The 22,254-nt window shown below is 45.5% G+C and overlaps 1 protein-coding gene across 4 annotated transcripts in view; it reads left to right on the top strand.

Moving 5' to 3' along the window:
• The window catches only part of VMP1 (vacuole membrane protein 1), a 1,390,334-nt gene that overhangs the window by 644,085 nt on the left and 723,995 nt on the right, over positions 1-22,254 (top strand). For all 4 annotated transcript variants that reach the window (XM_069615110.1, XM_069615112.1, XM_069615111.1 and 1 more), the window contains one exon: positions 6,146-6,313. In XM_069615110.1, the coding sequence (XP_069471211.1) occupies positions 6,146-6,313 (168 nt within the window). The remainder of the gene's footprint in view (positions 1-6,145; positions 6,314-22,254) is intronic.

The following is a 22,254-nucleotide window of genomic DNA, read 5'->3' as shown; positions in this document are numbered from 1 at the left end:
GTAGTTCCTGATAAAAAGTCTGAACCTGGAAGCTGCTGACAAGTCGAACACTGGAACTGAAACAGAGGATGAAGAAATGAAGGGTGTAGCGATTTGCAGCGACCAGAGTGCCTGCTGTGTAATCAGAGCCTGCTTTAGCCCTTCATTCCAGTCAACCTGGGGACTCCAAAAATGACGACAAAGCCTGGTGAGATCCACTAGACTCGGGAATGCCTGCATTTTGAGCCAACCCATGTCGTGCTGTGACCTTGTTGGGCTGCAATACCCTGGGACCTCCAGCCATTGTGCAGTGCAGTCTTCCGAATTCCGAATCGAGCTGAAACCTTGGAGGCAATCTGCTGGAACTCCAGAGAACGGTTTGAGTCCTAAAAGTCCCCTCATCCGAGTGCTGGATCTTGCAAATGTTGGAAGCCGACCAGTAATATTCAGTCTTCTGGCTCCTGAAAAAGGGCACCAAAACCACAGAGCTGCATCCAGCTGCGAGGAAACTCTTGCCTGGAGCCTTCTCCATTGATCCCTGCTGCAAATTCCATTCAAAATTCCTATCTTCCGTCTTCATGACAAAGGTATCCATCGATTGGGTTTTTTGCTGCAGATCCTGAAGTCTTCCTGCTGCAACTCCTGTTCTGTGCTGAGGTTCTGTGTTGGCTCGGATATTTACTTACAGTAAGCCTGTGTGATTTCTGTAAAGCTTTTGGGGTGTTTTCTGTGATTGGGACCCCTCTCATCCAGTTCACCCAGGCCCACTGCTGGAATCCTCCAAGGGTGTCCTCTCTGATGTCCCTGGACTCTAACTTTAAAGTAAACTGCTTACTTGTTTGAACAGTCTTCCACGGGAATTCTAACTTTTGCTGCAACAGAACCATATCTCACCCTGCCTACAGCTGGCACCTCGACCAGTAGGGTCCGTCTTCTGCCTCTTAGTGAACTCATGGAATAGAATAGGGAAGGACTGAAGAAGTAAAGGATTCTGTCTTGAAACGTATAACAAGTGTTGAAAAGTACTTACTTTGGAAAGAGTTAGTTGGTAAATGTAACTCTGGGAGTGAGCAGTTTGCAAAAGTTCTCACTTAACTTAAATTTTTGTGGTGTCATTCTGGAAAGTATATCTAAGGTTATTGTACTCACCTGTGAATTTCTGTGCCTCCTTCCCAAAAGTAATGCGGTTGACTTCACTTTCTTTCAGAGAATAGGTGTATAAATTCCCCAACTGGGTCTTGCTTCCCCTAATTTGCTGTTTAGCATGTTAAGAAGTCTGCCTTAGGTTTTGTCTACCTAGAATAACATTGTCTTTCTTAAAGTGTAACTTTGGGTTTTGCTTTCCCTGGTCTGTTTTCTACAGTTGCTAAAAAAGGTCTATACAAACGTTTAAGTTGCTGATGGCTCCTTTAAAAGGTATATAGATTTTACTTGCTTTGAGTTAGCTGTGTGCCATTCTAAAATACGTTGAAGAGTTATTGCGGTCTGTGTTCCACTGATCCGAAAAGCAACTGTAATAGTACATTACAATGTTAGGTTTTACCTTCCTAGAATAGCTGTGTGCCATTCTTGAAAAGTGTTCTTTAAGTGTAGCTGACCTTGGTGTGCCTGGTGCATCCTAAATTAGTGTAAAGAGTTCCTGCTTATCTTGGACTGTTCCACTGAGCTGAAAGGCAACTGTAATTGTATATTACACCAAAAGGTCTTACTCACCTAGTATAACTGTGTCGTATCTTGAATGTAGTTACAGGAATCTACTGTTCCTTGGAATCTGTGTTGCAATTTTCGGAAAAGTATCCTGATAAGAGGGTTGGTTGGTTTATGTAATTTATTTGCTGAGTGTCACTACATAACTGACCGGGTCTACTACCCTTGTTTTACACAAAGTAATCTGAAAGTAACTATTGGTTTTACTCCCCATGAATAGATGTGCCCCATGCCCTATACTAAATGTTTGATAAGGTCTGACTTACCTATAAATACTGTTCGTGTTCTGAACAAGGTCTATGCGTTGGTCTGTGTACTTTAAAGCATAGTGTCGTGTTTTTATAACGTGTCTATATAATCTGTTATATTACTTATTTACCCAACATTTACCTTGGTCGTCTTGTATTTAAATCCTTTATTTTTACAATACATAGTGTTTCAGTATTTCTTTGGACCATGTTTATGCTCTGTTTCTTTGTACTGATTCTACAGCCCCCTCTCCCTCCTAAGATAAGCCTGGCTGCTTTGTCTACGCTACCATATACTCAAGTGGGACAGCCTATACTAAAAGTGTAGTCTGGTACTGTCTCAGTTAAATGGTTTTACTAGTTGGAATTCAGAATAACTGTCCTAACACCCGTCTCATTTCATTAACGTTCAGTTCCAGCTGTACTGTGGCCATGTAAAATGAACGGCTCGTTTTCTTTGGTGTTGGTTGCCTTTTGGCATTCATTTATGGAATGGGAAAGCAACTTTCCATAATTTTTTAATGCTTTTATTTTTAGTTATCTGTGCACTTTATACCCTTTGGGTAGGTTGATCACCCCATGCTGAGATTGTTCGCACAGTTCGTAAAATAAAACGGAAATGAATGTCCCTGCAGAAGCCTTGGGTAGCTTTAGGTTTTGTTGATTAACCCTCACTACTTTAGGGGCTGGCCAATTCGATCTATCCGTTTTGCCTTGCATAATCTCATTTAATTGCTTATTTACTGCTGCTTGCTCTTGAGTTTTCATAATACATTTGCGGGCCTGTGGAAGTGGTGGGTAGTGGTAGCAGCCTTCATTGTGCCAATTGTTCATGCAGCCACAATATTTGGTGGCTGGGAGGAAGGGACTGTGACTTTGCTGTTTCTGAATCCCAAAATCCCTCATTAATTTCTCACTGGGCACAATCTACGACCTTTGAAAAATCACCATATGTTGCAGTTCGCTTTGCTGTAAAGTGCAAGTGTTCAAAAGCAACGAATCTCCGGAAAGAACTAAAAACATGGCTCTTCAATAAAGGGTAATAGCTACTCGGGTCCCCTCCTGTCGCTACCCATCCACAACACTTCACTCATGTGCTCTACCCTCAGATGATCTAACTGTACCTGTAATATGCAACCTCTTTGTGTAATTGCTAAATGTAACTGTTAGGAAGAATTCTCTGTTTAGGCTGAATTTCCTAACCTAGTGAGTCCCCCAGCAGCTTTGCTGGATTTTTGGGGTTTATTTTTTTCTCCTGCCAAGAGTCTTTACCCTCACTCTTGGACATGATTTGAATGTGTCTCTTTGATTCTAGATGTGCTTAATGGGCTATGGGGTCTTTTACTCCATAGGGCTTCATGTGTTTTTGTGATGTGTGTTACACAGCACCCTCAGTGCAGTAACACAGGGGTGTCATAGTGACCCCCCAGTATAGACTACATACCCTGGGACTGACTACTGTCTCCCAGGGCATGTAAAGTCACCATTGACTTTACTAGTCTCAGATTCTGAACAGAACCAGTACAAACCATCATATTGTGGACGTACTGGCCGGGGCAATTCGATTGCACCGGGGTCTGTTAGTCGAGGGGGCACGTCTCCGTCCCCCCTGATCGAGTTTTGGCTGGTGGCAGTGGATACTACTTTTTATATTCGACCGCGAATATATCCCAATGGGATTTCCCATTGTTCGAGGCTACCAACTTTAATTATTTAATTCCTATAGCCTCCAACATACCGCCAGTTTGTTTATTTAATATTAATTCTCCGGTTGGTATTTTTTGCCAGAACTCGGTTCTAAAATGGCGTTTGTGTTCGCTTCTGTGACTCCAACCCAAGTTGAGCCCTTTGTTCCACTATTTTGGCGGGCTTCTCCACAGAAGCCCTCCAAAGTGGTGCCACTCTGCCTGGGGTACTTAGAAGGGGTGGAGGGGGATTTAGGCACCCTGGACTGAGTTGCCTAGGCAACTCAAGTCGCACTCCGTCCTGATTGGCCCAAGTGGTGAGCCGGCCGGCTCACCACTTAGCATGTTTCAGTGACAGCTAGGCTGAGTGAATGGGGGTTTTCTGCATAAAAGCAGGGCTTTGGGGACTGGAACTTCAGAAGTCGCCACAGGACCTAAGAATCCGACGAGGGAGAAGCTGAGCCGACCTGCTACAACGACACCACCGGTGGAGCCCTGCTGAACCGTCTCACCACTTTTCCCAACGACAGAGGAGATCTCCAGCCCGGAGAGTCTTCTTCCTTCGACTGGTGGGGATAACCAGTCTGCTTCCTTTTTCGCTTCCTGGAGCATCTCGTGTCCGCCTTGCCTGTGCCAAGCACCCCGGCAACCGGGATACCACGTTTTACCACTACCGCGAATCAAAGGGTAGTACCTTTAACCGGAAAACTCCACGGCTGGTTTCTTCCCTGGCAGTGCAAAGACCTTCATCTTTCCTCCACGTCGAGATCTTCTCTTCCTCTGGACGACGCTGCGACTTGCACCCGCCGCCAGGAACAACTGCTCCCGCTGGAGGATCCTTTCCACATAAGGTACCGTGTTCCACCTGGCTTCCCTTGCAACCGACTGTACGGGGTAGATTTAGCCCCCGGCTTTCGACCGTGGGTTAGCCTGGGACACCCTGGCTAAACTTTTCTGAGCCTAACTAAAACCTTTCTGAACTCCCTGCAAGACTTTTTAAGCCTGTTGTCATTGTGTGATCTTGGGTGCATTTGTGCCCTGCTCTCCAAGAGTGGGCCCGGCCTATGGACTTTGGCTCACAAGTAACTTTTGACTTTCCTGCCTTGCTTAAGAGTTCCTAAGTATTAGTGTGGTGTATTTTCCTACATTCTGCCTTTTTCCCCTCCCATGTTCGTTAACTTATTGGAGTGCCATCTATAGTTAAGCGCTCACCTGTCTGGAAATAAGTGGTGTTAACTAAGACTTGTCTGATAAGGAACAAGGAGTGTATATATAATAATGGTAACTGTGTTTAGAGTGAATTGCAATAATAGTGCTGGAGTGTTTCAATAAGTGTGTTTTTAAATGAATAAATTATATACCTTGATACCAAAGCTCTGGTCAGTGTTTGCTTGTGCTATTGTATCTGAGTGCCTATTGTGTATACTTTGCATATTGCCTAACTCTTCTTGAGGGAAGTCCGACTGCTCAGCCACAGCTACCAGGTAAACCTGGGTGGTACAGACTGCTACCAAGTGGGTTTACTGCCAACACCTGTAGTCCTAAATCTTTTGCAGTGGTCCCCAAGGGAACTGCACAGGTTTCTGCCTAACAGTAACCCAAGAACAACTGTTGATTAACTCGGTCATCTGCTGTAACCTAAATCATCCTGCACTGAATGTAAACTAAGCTAACTATTGTAACCACCACGCTTCTGTAACCAGCGCCTAGATGCCTCCGGGCTAAGTGCGCTTAGCAAATGTCAAAATAAAAATAAATATCAGAGGATGGTTAACATATATGCATGGCAGCTTGTAAATGATGGACTTGCTATGTCATTTTAAGAAACTTAATACTTCTCACTATTTGGTTCATTTTTTTGACCATTCACCCTTGCTTATTCAGAAAGTCATTTTTAACATACCAAAGAGAAAGCTAAAGCAAGGAAAAATGCGTTCACTTTCTTACCAAGTTTACATTTACACAACACCTAACGCATGCTCATGTTCACCCTTCTCTCTCTCATCTAACGTTTTTTAATTCACTACCAAAACGTGATTTGCTAGTACCACTATGTGCTAATAGCCTTATTGACCTCGGGAGGGGTCATTATCGCTTGGGATAATTAACTTTCTCCAACTTACAGCCTGAGGCGAAATGACCCCTCACTTGGTCTACAAGGCTTTATAACTACTGCCCATTTTATGTAAAGTGCATAAAAATCCAATACAGATTTTATTCATAGTCTTATATTGGGCTAGTCATTGCTCATACGTTTTAGTGATCTGAAAAAATGTTGTGTACCTACCAAAAAGATGGTTTTCTAGTATAAACAGCATGCCTGGTAATTGGGTTGGGTTTCAGCCAGTGGAATTTAGCAGGCATGTTGATTACAACTGACGCACGTAAAGTATATGTGGAAGGAGGATTAGACAGCCGCCTGTATTTGTGTTTGCTTATGGTGGCTGTAGCTGATTTTTGGAAACTAAACACTCTTGACATTCATTTCCATTCAGTTTTTGTTAATGTCGGTTTTCTCTTTCACAGGGTCCACACATTGCCTCGGTGACGCTAGCTGCCTACGAATGTAACTCTGTTCACTTCCCGGAACCTCCATACCCAGACACAATTATTTGCCCACCCACGGAAATGGCTGAAGGGGCCATTACTCTGTGGACAATCATCTCAAAAGTCCGGTTGGAGGCCTGTATGTGGGTAAGACTGATTTAGATTTTCGCGAGTCCCCAGTTTTTAACCTAAAATATGAGTCGTGGAAGGGCCATAGAATCGTTTTAGCCATTTTATGTGCCAATTACTTAACGGTGGTATAGAGAAGCACAGAAGTTATTGTATTTTAAGCACACGATCCCTGTGTTAGTATACGACTGCACTATTGATTAATGTGCTTAAATAATGGACGTACAATTGCACCTTTTGACTGCATTGCTCCTTCAGTATTGCTTTATTAGTGCACGCTTTGCATGCGCAATACATCGTTTAGTTCAAAGCAGAATTAGCACAGGACTTGCACATAGCTGTATATGGAAAAAGTACAGACAAGCAATTCATTGATTGGGAACTTTTTCAAACTACAAATACAAGTTCCTAAAAGTGTGGTGGTTTGAAATCGAAATTAACTGTTTGAGTCTTACTTACACACGTGGTCCACACGTATTCGCCCATTTAGTTCTGTGTTTAACATTCCAATTTCTAAAGGAAACGAATCATTCTATTTTCAATTACTGTGAAAAATAATCCATTATTGAGCATTAACCATGTTATGTGGTGTTTTACAACAAACAGTTTCTTATCTACCTCTTAATGTGTTTTCGCTGGTAAATAGGCTATACAAAGATTGTCATACTTCACCTGCACACTACTTAAGATTGGCTATTTTTCGTTTCTATACATTCGAGACAGTTTATTTTTATTTATTTACTTGTACCACACCGGAGCCCGCAGGCATCAGGGCGCTGGACATGAACAGTTAGGTGAATGTGAGCTTCAAAATACATTCTAGTTGTAAACATGTTGCCAATTTGATTTGTAATTTGTTGTTTGAATTTGATCATAACTAATCCTCCAAGAACGGACCCAGCAGCCGTCTGCCCCACAATGATTACGACGTGGTAAATTAGTAAGGGATGCTACCAACTCTTGCGTTGGCTCTATTTGCAAAAATAAAAAACAAATCTTCCATTCCATACTACGAAAGGTAGCACATTGATGCTGTAGTAAATCCAATTTATTTAAAGCCAAAGAAGTGTGAGCACTCTCGTGTGCACTAAAAATCAGCACGCACAGAGAAAATGGATTATAAATTGCTAAAATGGAAAAATAGAAATTGGAAATGTCACTGAGTTTAGGGCCCTTAGTTTGTTAAGTAGCGTGTCATGCAGGTGGATGGGAAACGGAATAACTCTGTACACCAAATAATCAAACCAACTCAGGAAGATAGCAAAGTCCTTTTACTGTTTTATTATCAATTATCTAAAACAGGGGGTTACTACCGACATCAACGGACGTCGCACAGCGCTCTCTCAAAGCATTTCCTAAATAAAACAACACTTTTATATTTAAAAAAGTAATCATATATGACATCATACTACATGGCAAATAAGAAAAACCTACGGGGAATTGTAGTTGGCTCAAGGGGAACATCTAAGTATACTTTCTATGAGGGGTTGGGTTTTGATTGGGTCTCAACAGTCAAGGGGACAACTCATGCTCACCCCTAGTGCAAGTCATCTTCAAATGTTATTAGAAACACAGTACCTCATTGGCTCTCAACTATAACGCCATTCGTTATTTGGCTCTCTACAATTGGTTGGCAGACTTGTGTCCTTCTGGAACATTCGGTTCACTTAGCAGCATGTGAGCTCAGACCAAGGTGTCAGGGGTGGACTGGACTGTACCTCCCCTCCCCAATTAGTCCCAACATCTCGTCACCCATGCCTTCTGCTATGCAGATTGTCTTTGAACTTGGCCTTGCAATGTATTCTCGTTTCTGGGAATATAAGGGAGTGTGAGCACACGCTTATCATAGTTCTAGAACTGCGTGCCGCACTCTATTTGCATCCTGGGCTCACGTGACAGGAGAACGCAATTCGCCCATTTTGCAGCATTTCATTTTCTTGAATTAATAAAACTTGGCACTCCTGGTGTTCTTTCCTTTCACCTTAATAAGGATAATTCAGCTTCTCACGTTCTCTGCCTTCAAGAATGGATAACCGGTCTTGGCTGCCTTCAGTCTTAACATCAGGCCATACAGCCCTTCTCGATTTCTTCCAAGCTTCCAGCTAATTCTCTGCTGCGACACAGCTTTCAGCCATTCTCTTCATGGGTTTGAACTTACTAAAATTGTGAAACCGATGTCTATATTCTATATAATGGCGGCTTCGCCTGCAGTCTCTTCACTATGTATAGCCAGCTTCTATAATCACTTAGTCTACTTGCGTTGCTGCATCTGTACAGTATCGAACGATTTGCGTTTACTACAGTGCTCTTCACACCTGCAATCTTCGTTTCGCACATAAAGGTTTACTCGATTCTTTACTTCGTCATCAGTTTCTATAAGGTCCATACATTCTCTTCAGCCAATCTTCTCTGTGCATCACGCTAGTTTCTTGTGATGTCACCAACTTCTTACTCCTTTTTCATATTCCTTTGGGGATCTCCAAGAGATTGTCATCTCTTTGGGAGTACATCTGATAGGGTTTTCTTAGTGGATACCTTTTCTCGAACACTCGGCGCGGAATAGTCACAACTGCTGGTGTCAAGCATTGCACAATTTCAGGCTGCCAGCATACAGGTAGTAGGGGGACAGGACTTCCTGCAGGGGCAGTTGGCTGCTCCTCTACATCACTGAAAACAAACCAGTCATTATTTTGCCCTCTGCGCGAATCCAGGGAGAATGTAGTTTGTTACATAGGATGAATAATATGTGATTTTGTTTTTCTGTAGTGTGATGTGTGTACATGAAGGACACTATTTGCTTGCTCCTGAGTGACGCCGTGGTGTTTTGTTCACATGTTAATGGGACATTGGGCTACACGTGCTATGAGGGTCATGAGATGTGATGTCCTCCCTCCACCAGATCCATGAAAACTAAAATGCTATGTAATTAAAATCTTGAAAGCAAAGTGCGCAGAGCCAAAACGTAAAAAATGTGTAGGCAAGGTCTAATGAGGAAATATCCCAAAAGGAAGCGTTTACACCATTCCCTCCCTCCCTTCCTTCCTTCCTTCCTTCCTTCCTTCCTTCCTTCCTTCCTTCCTTCCTTCCTTCCTTCCTTCCTTCCATTTTTTTCATTTTGGGATCACACTTTGCATCATCCTGCTCCCCAAAATTAAAAGCCATAGCGCCTGGTATCAACGGCAGGAATGCAGCTGTGGTGGGAATATACCATTACTTTAATGGCACTGCCTGCCCTTTTAAGAACTCTCACGTTTCTGGGAGCCATCGCCTCAGGCGGCTGTATAACCTGCCACGGTCGTCACTTAAACAAAATAAGTACTTTAGAATGTTGGATTTTTCAGAGTGCTCTTCGCTTGGGTTTTCTGAAGTAATTTGAATGATTGCATGCGATATCAAGACGATGGTGATGGTTGAGTTGCATTTTTAAAGATTTCCCTAGTAATCCCAAACACTGGACTGATGACTCCTATTGCTGCCTAACATATAATATTTAACTGCATACATGTATTGTTTAGTTCTGTTTGAGATAGGTTGTGGTTACTTTTCTGGATTATTTTGACCCTTAGTGGCGGGAATGGGGTAACTGATTTCTCCTTTTTGAGATCGTGTATTCTTGTGCATTGCCCGTCACTCAAGTGGCTTTATAAATCATGCCCGCTAACATTTGTGTGGGCATTTCTCCTCCATGATGTCTTTTCTCTTGCTTCTGCTTTTTTGTAATTTTTATATTTTCAGGGTAGTTTTCCCTTGAACATTCATACTGCACCCCATGCCCCAGTATTATGCCCAGGCATTGCTTGAAAGGGCAAACAACCGCCCCCTTTCCCCTGTGCTTTGGCCCATAGATTCTCCTACACTGCTCCACTCACCACACACACAATACTCAGCAAACGCCTTTACCTGCCTTTTGCGCTGATGGAGGGCTGCAGGCTTTCGTGTGCCTTCCTCAATCTGTGCGTACTCATGTCTGCACTTCCCCTCCAACCACCTCGGTGTGTGCCCGCATTTTTGCCTGTTGTCCTTGGGGTGTGCCATTTTTCTGGTGGCCAATTTACCTGAAAACGATATTTCGATGTTGACATACGCATGTTTTTATCTCCTAGGCTTTTGTTTACCCACATAATTAATTATTTACAGAATCCTGCTAAAGGAAAGCCACAACCGGAAACCTGTTGTCCCAGTGAATAGTCATCTGGTTACCAAGCCAAGGATCATAAACCAGCCTGGTTGCAGTGCACAAGGGCTGCCTCAAGTAGCAGTTGCTTAATCCATATTTAACAATTGAAAGATAGTTAAACCATTTTTACTCCCGTCATATTGCTTGCCTGGTTGTTCCAGAAGTCCAGTGATACATTTTCCCTTTGTACCGTGGCCCTCTGCATATTCAATCTACTTTTTTTGTTCTTCCACAGCTGCAGATTTCTTCATTCAGTTCTAATGTTGCACCAGACTGACTGTACCAACATGAATGTGGGCTTCTGTGGATAGAAGGCAAAATAGCACGTCCTTCCAGTATGAAGGAGATCTTCATTCCATTCCTGCTGACCAGTTATAAAAAAGCTTTTTTAATCTTAAATCCCTCACAAACAAATACTGTCTTTCAGGCTGTGTCAAATCCATACACTTTTGAGTAAGTTTGCAGATATAGTGAATGGCTTAATATAAAAAGCTACTGCTTTCTGTTTGCACACTATTCATATTAAGGTCCGAATGTGTTAAGAATGACTCCTTTACTTTTCCTCCATCTCTGAGAATTGAATGCTAATCCCAGGAACTATTTTGGAACATCCACAGGGTTTAGTACGTTAAGAGGAATCTTGGCAGCCAGCCCTCAGAGCACCAATGCTGAACTCCAAACTCTTCAACTCTGCTGATTAGTCAGTCTTTGTACCATAGTCTGGGATCTGACCCTGTGGCCCCTTTCTATTTGAGACAGAAAGCCTTTTTTGGTGTTTGCCAGAGCCAATCCTGCCCCAGAAGCAGGGCATGTGGGTTGTCGGGACGCCTAGTCTCTGTTCACTCCATGGGTACACATCTACAAAGCAGAGTATAACTTTAAATCTCCCCATATCTGCTTACAACATGCTGGCCAGATTTTCTTTCTTGCCTTTCAGCACTGCAGAGACCAGAAATCCTAGAGGCTTAGAAAGCAACATACAGATCACCAGCTACAGCAACGGCAAAACTTGCACCAACGGAACGTTGTGCCGTACAGGCCGGTAATCCAGACACTCACCACACCAAAGAGTATGAGCTCTGAAATTGACTTTGTAGCAGGCCATCGTTGTAGGGCGCTGGTGGTGTGTGTTGGAAAACTGGGCATGCTTAAGTGGTGGTTTATGGATTCCCATCTCTGCAACCTGTCCTCTGGGGGAGAGCAAGGCAGGGGTTTGCCCGGGGAACCAGCTGAAGTGGAAGGCCAATAAAACAGGGAGGAGGAGGATGAAAGGGGACAGCAAAGAACAAAGGAAAGTGGGTTTTTCGGGTGAGGTCAAGGGAGAAGGCGGACTAAGACACAAAGCCAGGAAGGATGATGGAATGGAGTGTGGGAGGGAATTACTGAGAGAATGGCCAAGGTGAGGTGTTAGTTTGGTGGAGAAAGTGGTAGTTGGGTGTGAGTGTATGTATGGTGAGCTAAGAGAGTGACTGAGGTGAAGTGTAAGAGTAGGGTGAGAGTGAGTGGGAAAAGTGACAGTTGGAAGGAGGGTGACTCTGAGTAGAGTGGAGAGGCAGAGTAACAGTAGACGTGAGACAAAAGAACATTAGAGGGGGAGAAAGAGAGGCAGGAATGAAGAGGAAAAAAAGGACACTAGGGCAAGGTGTACAAGGGTGTGAGAGGTAATGACTGAGACCTGGGTGTTACCACTTTGTGATATCTTTATTCTTGTGGGACCTCAGGTTGGGACCCACCTAGAAGACACCAACGCGAGTAAGCAAGATATGGCGATTGCCTGTAAGCCCTCACCACTTGTCAGCCAGATCTAAGCCAGCCGGGGTTAACTATCTCTCGTGACCACGTTGGGATTTATGAAAGTCTGGGCTAGGGTGGAGGGAGTGCCAGGAACGGAGAGGGAGAGAGGGACAGCCCTTAGATGGACCATATTGAAACACTTGATAAAACCCTTGAACTGTCTTTGAGAGTTGTGGTGTTCTTACCTTTACTTTATTTGTAAGGCACGACCAAAGTGGCCCGGAGGCATAGAGGCACCGAAGAAAAGTACAATCTGAGCTACAGGGATAGGCCGTCCGGTGAGGGAAGACCCAAACGCAGGTTATCTAAAAAGATGTGCTTTAAGTTGTTTCTTAAAACTGTCTAATGACGAGCAACTCCTAAGTTCAAGAGGCAAGGAATTCCACAAAGCGGGTGCAGCCACCCAAAAAAACATTTTTTTGTTTTTTAGATTTGGTTTTATTAGTTTTACAAGAAAAATAAGACAAAAAGCAAACCTTACACAAAAGAGTATACGGTGTGTAATACACCTCCCTTAGCACATGGTAGCTCGATTGAGACAGAACACATTGTGTCATTTGAGTTCCATAATTTGGCAGTAGTTCCATGTTTCTGGGTGTATCACCCCAACTGTTAGCTTCAACCCACTCCCACCCCCCTACCCTACTTGGATTAGCATACATCTTATGAATAATCGCACAACGTGAGTACTAGAAAGGCACAGTAAACACAGTTCCAGTGTCTGGCAGCACCGTCACCACTGAGCATGAGTTTTCTCCCACTTTGATGTCCTTGGATTTTGCATCTTGGGTCATGGCCTTGAGGGCTCCTCCAATTGGGAATCGGAGGCAGGTGCAATATATTTATTCCTGAAGTCCGTCCATAAGGCTTCGCATTTGGCCGCTTTATTGTGTAAGGAGGCAGTGATTGTTTCCATCAAGTAGATGCTAGAGGCCAAGTTGATCCATTCGCTCTTTCGTGGAACTGTTGGGGATTTTAATTTAATCACTAATGGGGCTCTCGCAGCCAACAATAGTTGGGGAGCTAGGCCTTGCACCCTGAACCAGTCGTCTTCGTCCCTTTCGAGGCCGAACAATATGATGTAGGGGTCGACTTCCCTTTGTATCTAGTCTACTTCCTTGATCCATCCCAGGACCTCGGCCCAAAACACTTTGATGTGCGGGCAACCCCACCACATGTGCCAATAATTAGCAGTTTCGCCAAATTTTTTCCAGCATCTCGGGGTCATTGTTTGAGACATTTTAGAAAGTCTAAGAGGATCATATTGCCACCTGTGCAAGAGCTTAACTGCATGGAGTTTATATTGGTTAGATATGGAGGTTTTGGGTGCAGCTCTACACATTAAGTCCCATTGGTCAGGAAGTATCTCTTCTCCAAAGTCTTTTTCCCATCTGGCTGTGAGGGGGTCTGTGGTTCCCTCTCCTGCCGCTATTAGTTCCTGATACATCACAGATATAAGGCCTTTCATTTCAAGTCTGCAGTCCAAGAGTTTCTCAAAAGGGGTAAGGTCTCTTTTAAGCTTTACTCTCCATTCAGGCTTTGTTAGTACCCCTTTTAATTGGATAAACTGGAATGTAGATAGAGTGCCTATACCCAAGACCTCCGTCAGATCTGGTAGCGTGATGCACAGATCCTTTCTTTGCAGTTGCCCCACCCTTTCCAGGCCCGTCTCACACCATGATTGGAACCGCCCCACATTGGGAATATGATTGTTTATGCCAGGTGACCACAAATGACTAAGCGGGGATGGCCTGGTAGTGATTTTGTGCATCTGTTTGCCATTTCGCCATATGCTCCATATAGTGCTCAGTATGGGGTGGCCTTTGATTTTCCTTTGTACCCTTTTGTATGGGGTCCATAGCCATTCCGAAACCGTGGCGGTAGTGATTGTCCATTTGTACCCATTGGAGGTTCTTATGGTCCCTAAGGTGTGGAATTAGGACACGCAACTGAGCAGCTTTATAGTAGGTTCTCATAGGTCCTGTTCTCTAGGTCCTATTCCTCCGTTGTCTTTAGGGAGTACCAGTGTATTATGAGATTCTCAGTTTCTTCCCCTGTCAGAAGAATCACATGATCGTTTTGGCTTCCATGAAAAACCTTTTAGGTATCTCAATTGGCAACATCTGCAAGGGATACAGGAATCGGGGGAGGCATACCATCTTGATGACGTTAATGCGCCCCAGCCAAGAGATTGTGAGTTTGCTCCATTTTTTGAGGTCTGTCTCAAATCGCCGGAGAAGCGGGGGGGGGAAGTTGGCTTCATAGAGGTCATTCAGGGTTCTAGTGATCTGTATACCCAGATATTGCAGTGTTGTGTGTTCCAATTCGAGGCCTAGCCTAGTGAGAGGAACCCAACATTGTTCTCTTCAGGGGATCCCTGGAGAGGGAAGAGTATGGACTTGGATTTGTTTACTTTGAACCCAGAGAACCAGCCATATTCGTCTATTATGTTGAGCGTGTGCGGGATGGAGTCTGTAGGGTTTGTTACGTGTAAAAGAATGTCGTCTGCATACAGTGCTGCCTTATATTCCACCACCCATAAACGCATTCCCTCTATATTGGGGTTGTCTCTCATTTTTTGTGCCAGTGGCTCGAGGGAGAGTGCAAACGGGATCGCAGAGATGGGGCACCCCTGCCTGGTCCCTGTTTCAGTTCGAACCATCTGGAGTATTTCCCATTTACAAATATCGACGCCTTGGGGGAGGTGTATATTGCTCGTATCCCTTCCCGAACTTTCAGGCCTATCCTTACTTTCTGTAGGACTGTTCTCAGAAACTTCCACTCCACCCTATCAAAGGCTTTCTCTGCGTCGATTGACAGGAGGACAGGGTCGCCTGGGAGGTTGTGTGCTGCATTAATTAGATGTAATATTTTGCGCATAGTATCGGCTCCCTGTCTCCCGAGAATAAACCCGACCTGGTCAGGGTGGTTCAAGCGTGGCATTAGGGTCTCCAGTCTTGCAGCCAGTCTAGCGTGGTGTCCAGTCAAAGGATCGGGAAAAAAGGGTTGAATTTTTTTTAAATTTATATATATATATATAATATATATATATTTATTTCTGAGGCTTGTGGAATCTGCTTAGATCACATGCGGTGCATAGGCAGACATCTAGTGGAAGCTGCGGAGTATTACAGTTTGTTTTTCGAAACTCGCAAATGGGCGTCGACACAAGGCGTGCCAGTAATACTATCCCTAGTGTGACGTCCACTGTACCCAAGATCCCTCACGCGTTTATAATCCTCAGATTGTTTTTTTCCGCCATACTGGTCGGAAGCAATTTGCGGAGTCCCCTGGCCTTAGCCATACTTTTGCTAAAATATTAATTTATTTACATCCTTCCCCATCCCAACATCGAACTTCGACACTCGACACCGGCTGGAGAAGAAATCGACCGTCGGCTGCTGCACGACGGATTTGGGCCTCGCAAGGCCTCTGGCCTCGGCCCAGGCCTTGGAAGGCCGCTGGGCTCGGCCCTACAAGTAGGGAGAGTGGGGGGTTGTACATACTCTACACTCTTGGTGTATAGGTACACCTTAAACATTTCCTACACTTAACAGCCTGCTGCCTCAAGGTGCGTATGGAGGGTACCCCTTTTCAATTCTGCCCCAAGTGCAATCGCAAATACACTTGGGTCGACAGGCACACCACGTGCAATCTCTGCTTGCCGAGGGACCACCCCGAAGCGAACTGCAGAGCGTGTAGTAGGTTTAAACCTACACACTTAAGGACTGTTCGAAGCGTTGGGCCCACCACGCCAGGCAAGCGGCCATGGCAGCGGAGGGCGCCTTCAGCGACGGCAGCAACGCCGTACTTTCGGATGGCGAGGGCATAGCCGAGCGCAAGTCCCCGACCTCGGAAGGTCGTCCGGCAGGGCGGCTATGGGGAAGACCCCCGGCGACACAAGCGCTTCACACACCACACACACTAAACACACAAAGTCCAACCGAGACTCGATGACGTCGAGTGCTCGAAAAGAGGCACAAACAGAACGGTCCGATTCGGTGTCTTCTGGGCGCTCTCGATCGAGATCGCCGCATGACTCCAGGCAATCATCCACTCTTGCCAAGAGTGCCTCGCTCCCTAGGCTAACAGAAGTACGATCGTCGGAGGACGAAGACGACTTCCACCCCCAGGCCGCGCTCCAGGAGTCGGAGCCCGCAGTCAAAATCAGCGAGGCCCCACGCTCGAAGGACAGGGACCCTCCGGAGCCACGAAAGGACAGGGAAACATTTTTCCACTCACGGGGAGGGGGGAAAACAGCAGAAGAAGCAGCCTTGCTCTCTTCCACACCTGTGAAACGCACCACTCCCCCTAAACAGACAGACAAGACCAGGTCTGCTGATATGTCTAAAACCAAATCTACTCAAGATAAATCCCTGAGACTTGCTGAGAGAGTCATTCCCAGTTCCAAAAAATGGTCCAGTGAAGACATAGATAGGGTCATGTCAAGGATGTCTTCTTTGGCTGATTTTTACGATAAAAATCCAGACCATTTCCTTTCGTATGATCCACAAGGGGCGACACCCTCAGGCTCTAATGATCCTATCCCCCCCGAGTAAGAAGCCCCGGTTTGAAACACTGATGAGGTCTACAGACCCCTTCGAGGTACTACCATACTCAAGACCATACTCACTGTATCAAGGAGAGGTTTCCTTTGGTGAGGACCAAGAATGTGGCATGGTAGAAGAACAAACCGGGACGGGATACTATGGGGATGATGAGGACCAGGAAGAGGAAGACCCGGAAACCTACAGAGTAGATTCCCTGGTAGAAAACGAAGCCCCGGTTACCGACTCCCCTGTCGATAACCAACCCCTCCTAAACGAGGTTCTCGCAAGTGCAGCAGAACATTTCCATATTGACACCCACGGTGTCCAGGAGGAGAGGGACTTTGCAGAGGAGTTAGTGGGTGAAAGGAGGCCTGTTGCCCAGACCATCCCGATCCTTAAGTCCATTCAGCGAAGAATAGACCCATCCCTGGTGAACCCGAACCTCACCAGAGCAGTCAATCCCAGGGTTGAAAAACTTTTCAGGGCAGCCCAGTCTGACCCTCTCTATATAAGAGGACATCTGAAGCCAGTTGTCACCAACACTCGTAAGAGGGCTGGAACACCCTTGTCATCGTCCGAAGCTCCTCCCGACAAGGAGAGCAAAAAACTATATGGTTTCGGCAGGAAAGTAGCCTCAACATCCGCCTATCAAGCAAGGATTGCAAACTCCACCACCCTGTTGGCCAGCTACAACTGCCATCAGTGGGAAGAAGTCGTGGCACTCATAGCCTCTGCTCCTGAACCTTTAAAGGGCCAGTTAGCTCGGATTTCCGCAGAGGGGAGAGCCGTGTCTGGTTGCATTTTGAAAGCAACCTTTGATGCCGCGGACAACGCAGGCAGATTGATAGCAGAAGGCACTGTTATCAAGAGACATGCATGGTTACGGCAGTCTGGTTTTAAGGCAGAAACCCAGGCATCGTTGTTGGACAAACCGGTGGAAGCCGATCTGTTTGGTAAGGCGGTCGAAGACGCACTGAAGAATGCCAAGGACGAATACGAGACACTCAAGTCCCTTGGCCAGTTAACCAATAAACCCCCTAACCAGAGAGGGAATAGTAATTTTCGTCGCCCACGCGGCCAAAATTCCCAGAGAGGATCTAACTATTCCCAGGGACAGGGTACACAGTGGAACAACAGCCAACAGTCTACCCAGGGTTACGGCAGGGGTAATAGGAGAGGTTGTGGTAAAGGCAGAGACAGCCCCAGCAAAGGAGGAGGCACGCCCCCACCAAAGCAGTGACGCTCAGTTCAGGGTCCCTTCTCATGCAACCCCAGTAGGGGGGACGCATTTCCAACTTCACCCAGGCTTGGGAAGGGATCACATCAGACAGATGGGTGCTGTCAACAGTATCCACAGGGTAATGTATAGAACTACTGCAGCGTCCCCGGAACCATCCTCCAAGACAAAGAGTACACTCTTTAGAACATCAGAAGATTCTCCTCGAGGGGATCGCCATTCTGCTAGAAAAGGACGCGATAGAACTCGTCCCGGGACACCAGGTAAACAAGGGTATTTATTCAAGTTACTTCCTTGTGCCAAAGAAAGATTTGACAATGCGCCCAGTATTGTACTTACAGCCTGCCAACAAGAATGTCAAGCCCCAAATGTTTCGTATGACTACGCTACAAGAGGTAATCCCCCTCCTAAAAAAAGGGGGATTACATGGCAACCTTGGATATAAAAGATGCTTATTTTCATATTTCCATGTTCCCAGCGCACAGAAGGTACTTGCGCTTCAAGGTGGACAGTCGACACTACCAATTCAAGGTACTGCCCTTCGGGATAGCTTCAGCACCAAGGGTATTCACCAAGGTACTGGCGGTAGCGGCTGCACACCTACGCAGGGAGGCAATCCCGGTGTACCCTTATCTGGACGACTGGCTCATAACGGGGGAAACCCCAGTAGTTTGCAGGACAAACATTCAAAGGACTATCGACCTCCTCTACGAGTTAGGCTTCTCAATCAACGAGAAAAAGTCAAGCCTGGTGCCAAGCACCTCCAAACAGTTCCTAGGAGCAATCCTAGATACTGAAGAGGGGTTGACCTTTCCTTCAGAGGAAAGAATTCGGAATATACTACTGCAAATTCCGCATTATCAGTCCGGTCGCCAAATAACGGTACGCAAAGCAATGCGTTTGCTGGGCATGATGGCGTCATGTTTTTACCTGGTCCCCCACGCGAGCCTGCGCATGCGTCCCATGCAGGAATGGTTGGCGAAACAGTGGTCTCAGGCAAGTGGTCAGTGGGACGATCTAGTGGTCGTTTCGCCAACACTGGTACAAAGCCTTCACTGGTGGACAAGAGAGAATCTCGCACAGGGGAAACCCTTTTACGATCCCGAAGTACAGACAGTAGTCACTACCGATGCATGTCTGACGGGGTGGGGAGCTCACCATCTCCACCACACAGCTCAGGGTCTCTGGTCTCCCTCAGTGGCCAAGAACCACATCAACCTGCTCAAGCTTTTGGCAGTATTCAGAGCGCTTCAAGCGTTCGAGCCCCATCTACTAAACCTGTCAGTGCAAATCCGGACGGACAGCACAACAGCCATGTTCTACCTGAACAAACAAGGAGGAACTCGTTCGCCAAATATGTCCAAGCTTGCCCAGAAAATCTGGATATGGGCACTCTGACGGAACATCTTCCTGTCATCACAACATGTTCCAGGGGAGCTCAATTCCCTAGCGGATGCTCTGAGCAGAGACTCCCTCCCAGAGGAACACGAATGGGTTCTACACAGAGAGGTCGTAGAAGATATCTTCTCTCAGTGGGGTTTCCCCACTATAGACTTATTCGCCACAAGCGAAAACAGACAATGCCCAGGATTTGCATCCAGGTTCCCCCAACCAGACTCCCAGGGGAACGCCCTGTGGATGAACTGGTCAGGGATGTTTGCGTACGCTTTTCCACCAACTCCTCATCAGGAAAGTGGTGAACAAGATGAACAGAGAATCGATGACTCTCGTCCTAGTTGCTCCCATGTGGGCAAGACAACCGTGGTTCCCACACCTACGCAGGATGGCGGTGTGCGAACCCATCAAACTTCCAGCCTGGTACAACCTACTGTCCCAGCACCAAGGTCAAACAGTGCACCAGCAACCGAACTCAATGAACCTGGCAGCATGGCTCCTGAGGTCATAGAGTTTGGACATCTCAATTTACCACAGAGGTGTATGGACATCCTTAAGGAATCTAGGAAACCAAACACAAGGCACTGTTACTATGACAAGTGGAAGAGGTTCGTTATCTGGTGCCAGAGTAGACAAATCAACCCTGTTGATTGCACTCCTTCCACTATTGTTACATACATGCTCCACCTGCTGGATGCAGGATTGGTTTTTAACTCACTGAAAGTACACCTGGCAGCCCTGTCGGCATACACCACTTCCCATAGCAAGGTCTCGTGGTGGAAAGTACCAGTAGTTAAAGCCTTCATGGAAGGAGTAAAGAGACTTCACCCTCCTATTTCAAACCCACCTCCAGGGTGGGACCTTAATGTGGTGCTAGCCAAGCTCATGGAACCCCCTTTCGAGCCCATGCATAAAAGCAGTCTCAAACACCTGACTTCTAAAACAGCCTTCTTAGTAGTTATTACTTCTATAAGAAGGGTCAGTGAATTTCAGGCTATGTCAGTGCAGGATCCCTTCTTTACTGTCCATAAAGACAAACTGGTTTTACGCACACACCCTAGGTTCTCACCTAAGTCTATATCAAAATTCCATGTAAACCAGTCCATCGAGCTCCCGGCTTTCTTCCAGGACCCTCAAACTTCGGCTGAGGTGAAACTACACACCCTAGATGTGCGTAGGGTGGTCCTCTACTATGTAAACAAAACCAGACCGCTAAGAAAAACAGATCAACTGTTTGTCTTGGTAGCTACAGGCAGAGAGGGAGATCGCGTCTCTAAAGGTGCCATCTCGAAGTGGATTATTAACTGTATCCAGCTGTGTTACTCACTCTCTGAAAGAACTCTGCCTTTCACGCCAAGAGCCCACTCTACTAGAGGCATTGGGGCCACTCTGGCTTTCATTGCAAATGTACCCCTTGACACCATTTGCAAAGCAGCTACTTGGAGCTCTATTCACACTTTTACTCAGCATTACTGCATTGACACCCATTCCAAGGCAGATACACAAGTGGGACAAGCGGTTCTAAGACACTTATTTGCTCATGACCCTTCTCACGTCCCACCTCCTTCCTCAGGTACTGCTCGCTAATCTATGCACAGCATGTGATCTAAGCAGATTCCACAAGCCTCAGAAGGGATACATTACTCACCGTAATCGTATTTCTGATGCTTGTATCTGCTTAGATTCACATGCGACCCACCCTTCCTCCCCTCTGAGAGAAGGCGCATGGTTGCTTGTAGTCTTACCTTTCTATCTGCTTGGATTATCTGTACTCCCGCTACTCCTCATGCTACCTCATGTCAGAAAAAATACAATCTGAGGATCCTAGACGCGTGAAGGATCTTGGGTACAGTGGACGTCACACTAGGGATAGTATTACTGGCACGCCCTGTGTCGACGCCCATTTTCGAGTTTCGAAAAACAAACTGTAATACTCCGCAGCTTCCACTAGATGTCGGCCTATGCACAGCATGTGAATCTAAGCAGATACAAGCATCAGAAATACGATTACGGTGAGTAATGTATTATATATATATATATATATATATATATATATATTTTAATTTCTTTAGAGAACCACATATTGTGGTGATCACTATTCACCTTCCTACGTTTTAGTGGACCTAATGTATTGGTTGCATTGTCTAAGGCATCCAGATGGGTATTAGTCATATTTTCTGTATGAGAGTGTGCAAGGGGATCATTCTGAGTCAGTGGAATCCACTCTTTGACTCTGGGTTAAGCCTCTTGAGATTTCTAGAGATGCACCAATTTTGTTTAACTATGCCATTCTTAATTTTAGCATCTAAGATGATGGTAAAGTCTATAAAGGAGTGATCCGACCATCAGGTGATGCTGGGTTCACTCGGTCATATTGAGATGGAACACCCAATCCAGCATATTACCTTTGACATGGTTGGGTTTATTGATATGTTGAATGAAACCCAACGTTGACATAAACCTTGCAAGTTCCAGGGCTGCTGGATCATTGGGATTGTCTTTCCCGAAGTTTAAATCGCCCAATATAATCCGTTCAGCAGCACCTTGGATTTGAGGCCATCTGTGACATTTTGCATTTTGTATGAAGACTTTGTGACAATGTTTGCTATGACAATATTCTTAAACCGATTTATGACCAAAATCCTGTAAGGTTATCCTGTAATCCTTTTTTCTACGTTTTTTTCTCCAAACAAATTGTTCACTTATTTGTGTTTTTTTCTTTTTTTCGTTGCTTACCCTTCCTTTCAGACCTGAATTGCTGGTAGAAGTCTGATTAACCCCTCAATCATCTCCTTAATGTCACCTC

This window comes from Ambystoma mexicanum, chromosome 9 (assembly GCF_040938575.1).
Source record: "Ambystoma mexicanum isolate Mex_15411 chromosome 9, UKY_AmexF1_1, whole genome shotgun sequence".
Lineage (NCBI taxonomy): Eukaryota > Metazoa > Chordata > Amphibia > Caudata > Ambystomatidae > Ambystoma > Ambystoma mexicanum.
The sequence above is the reverse complement of the archived record's forward strand: the minus strand, read 5'-3'. Positions and strand labels throughout refer to the sequence as shown.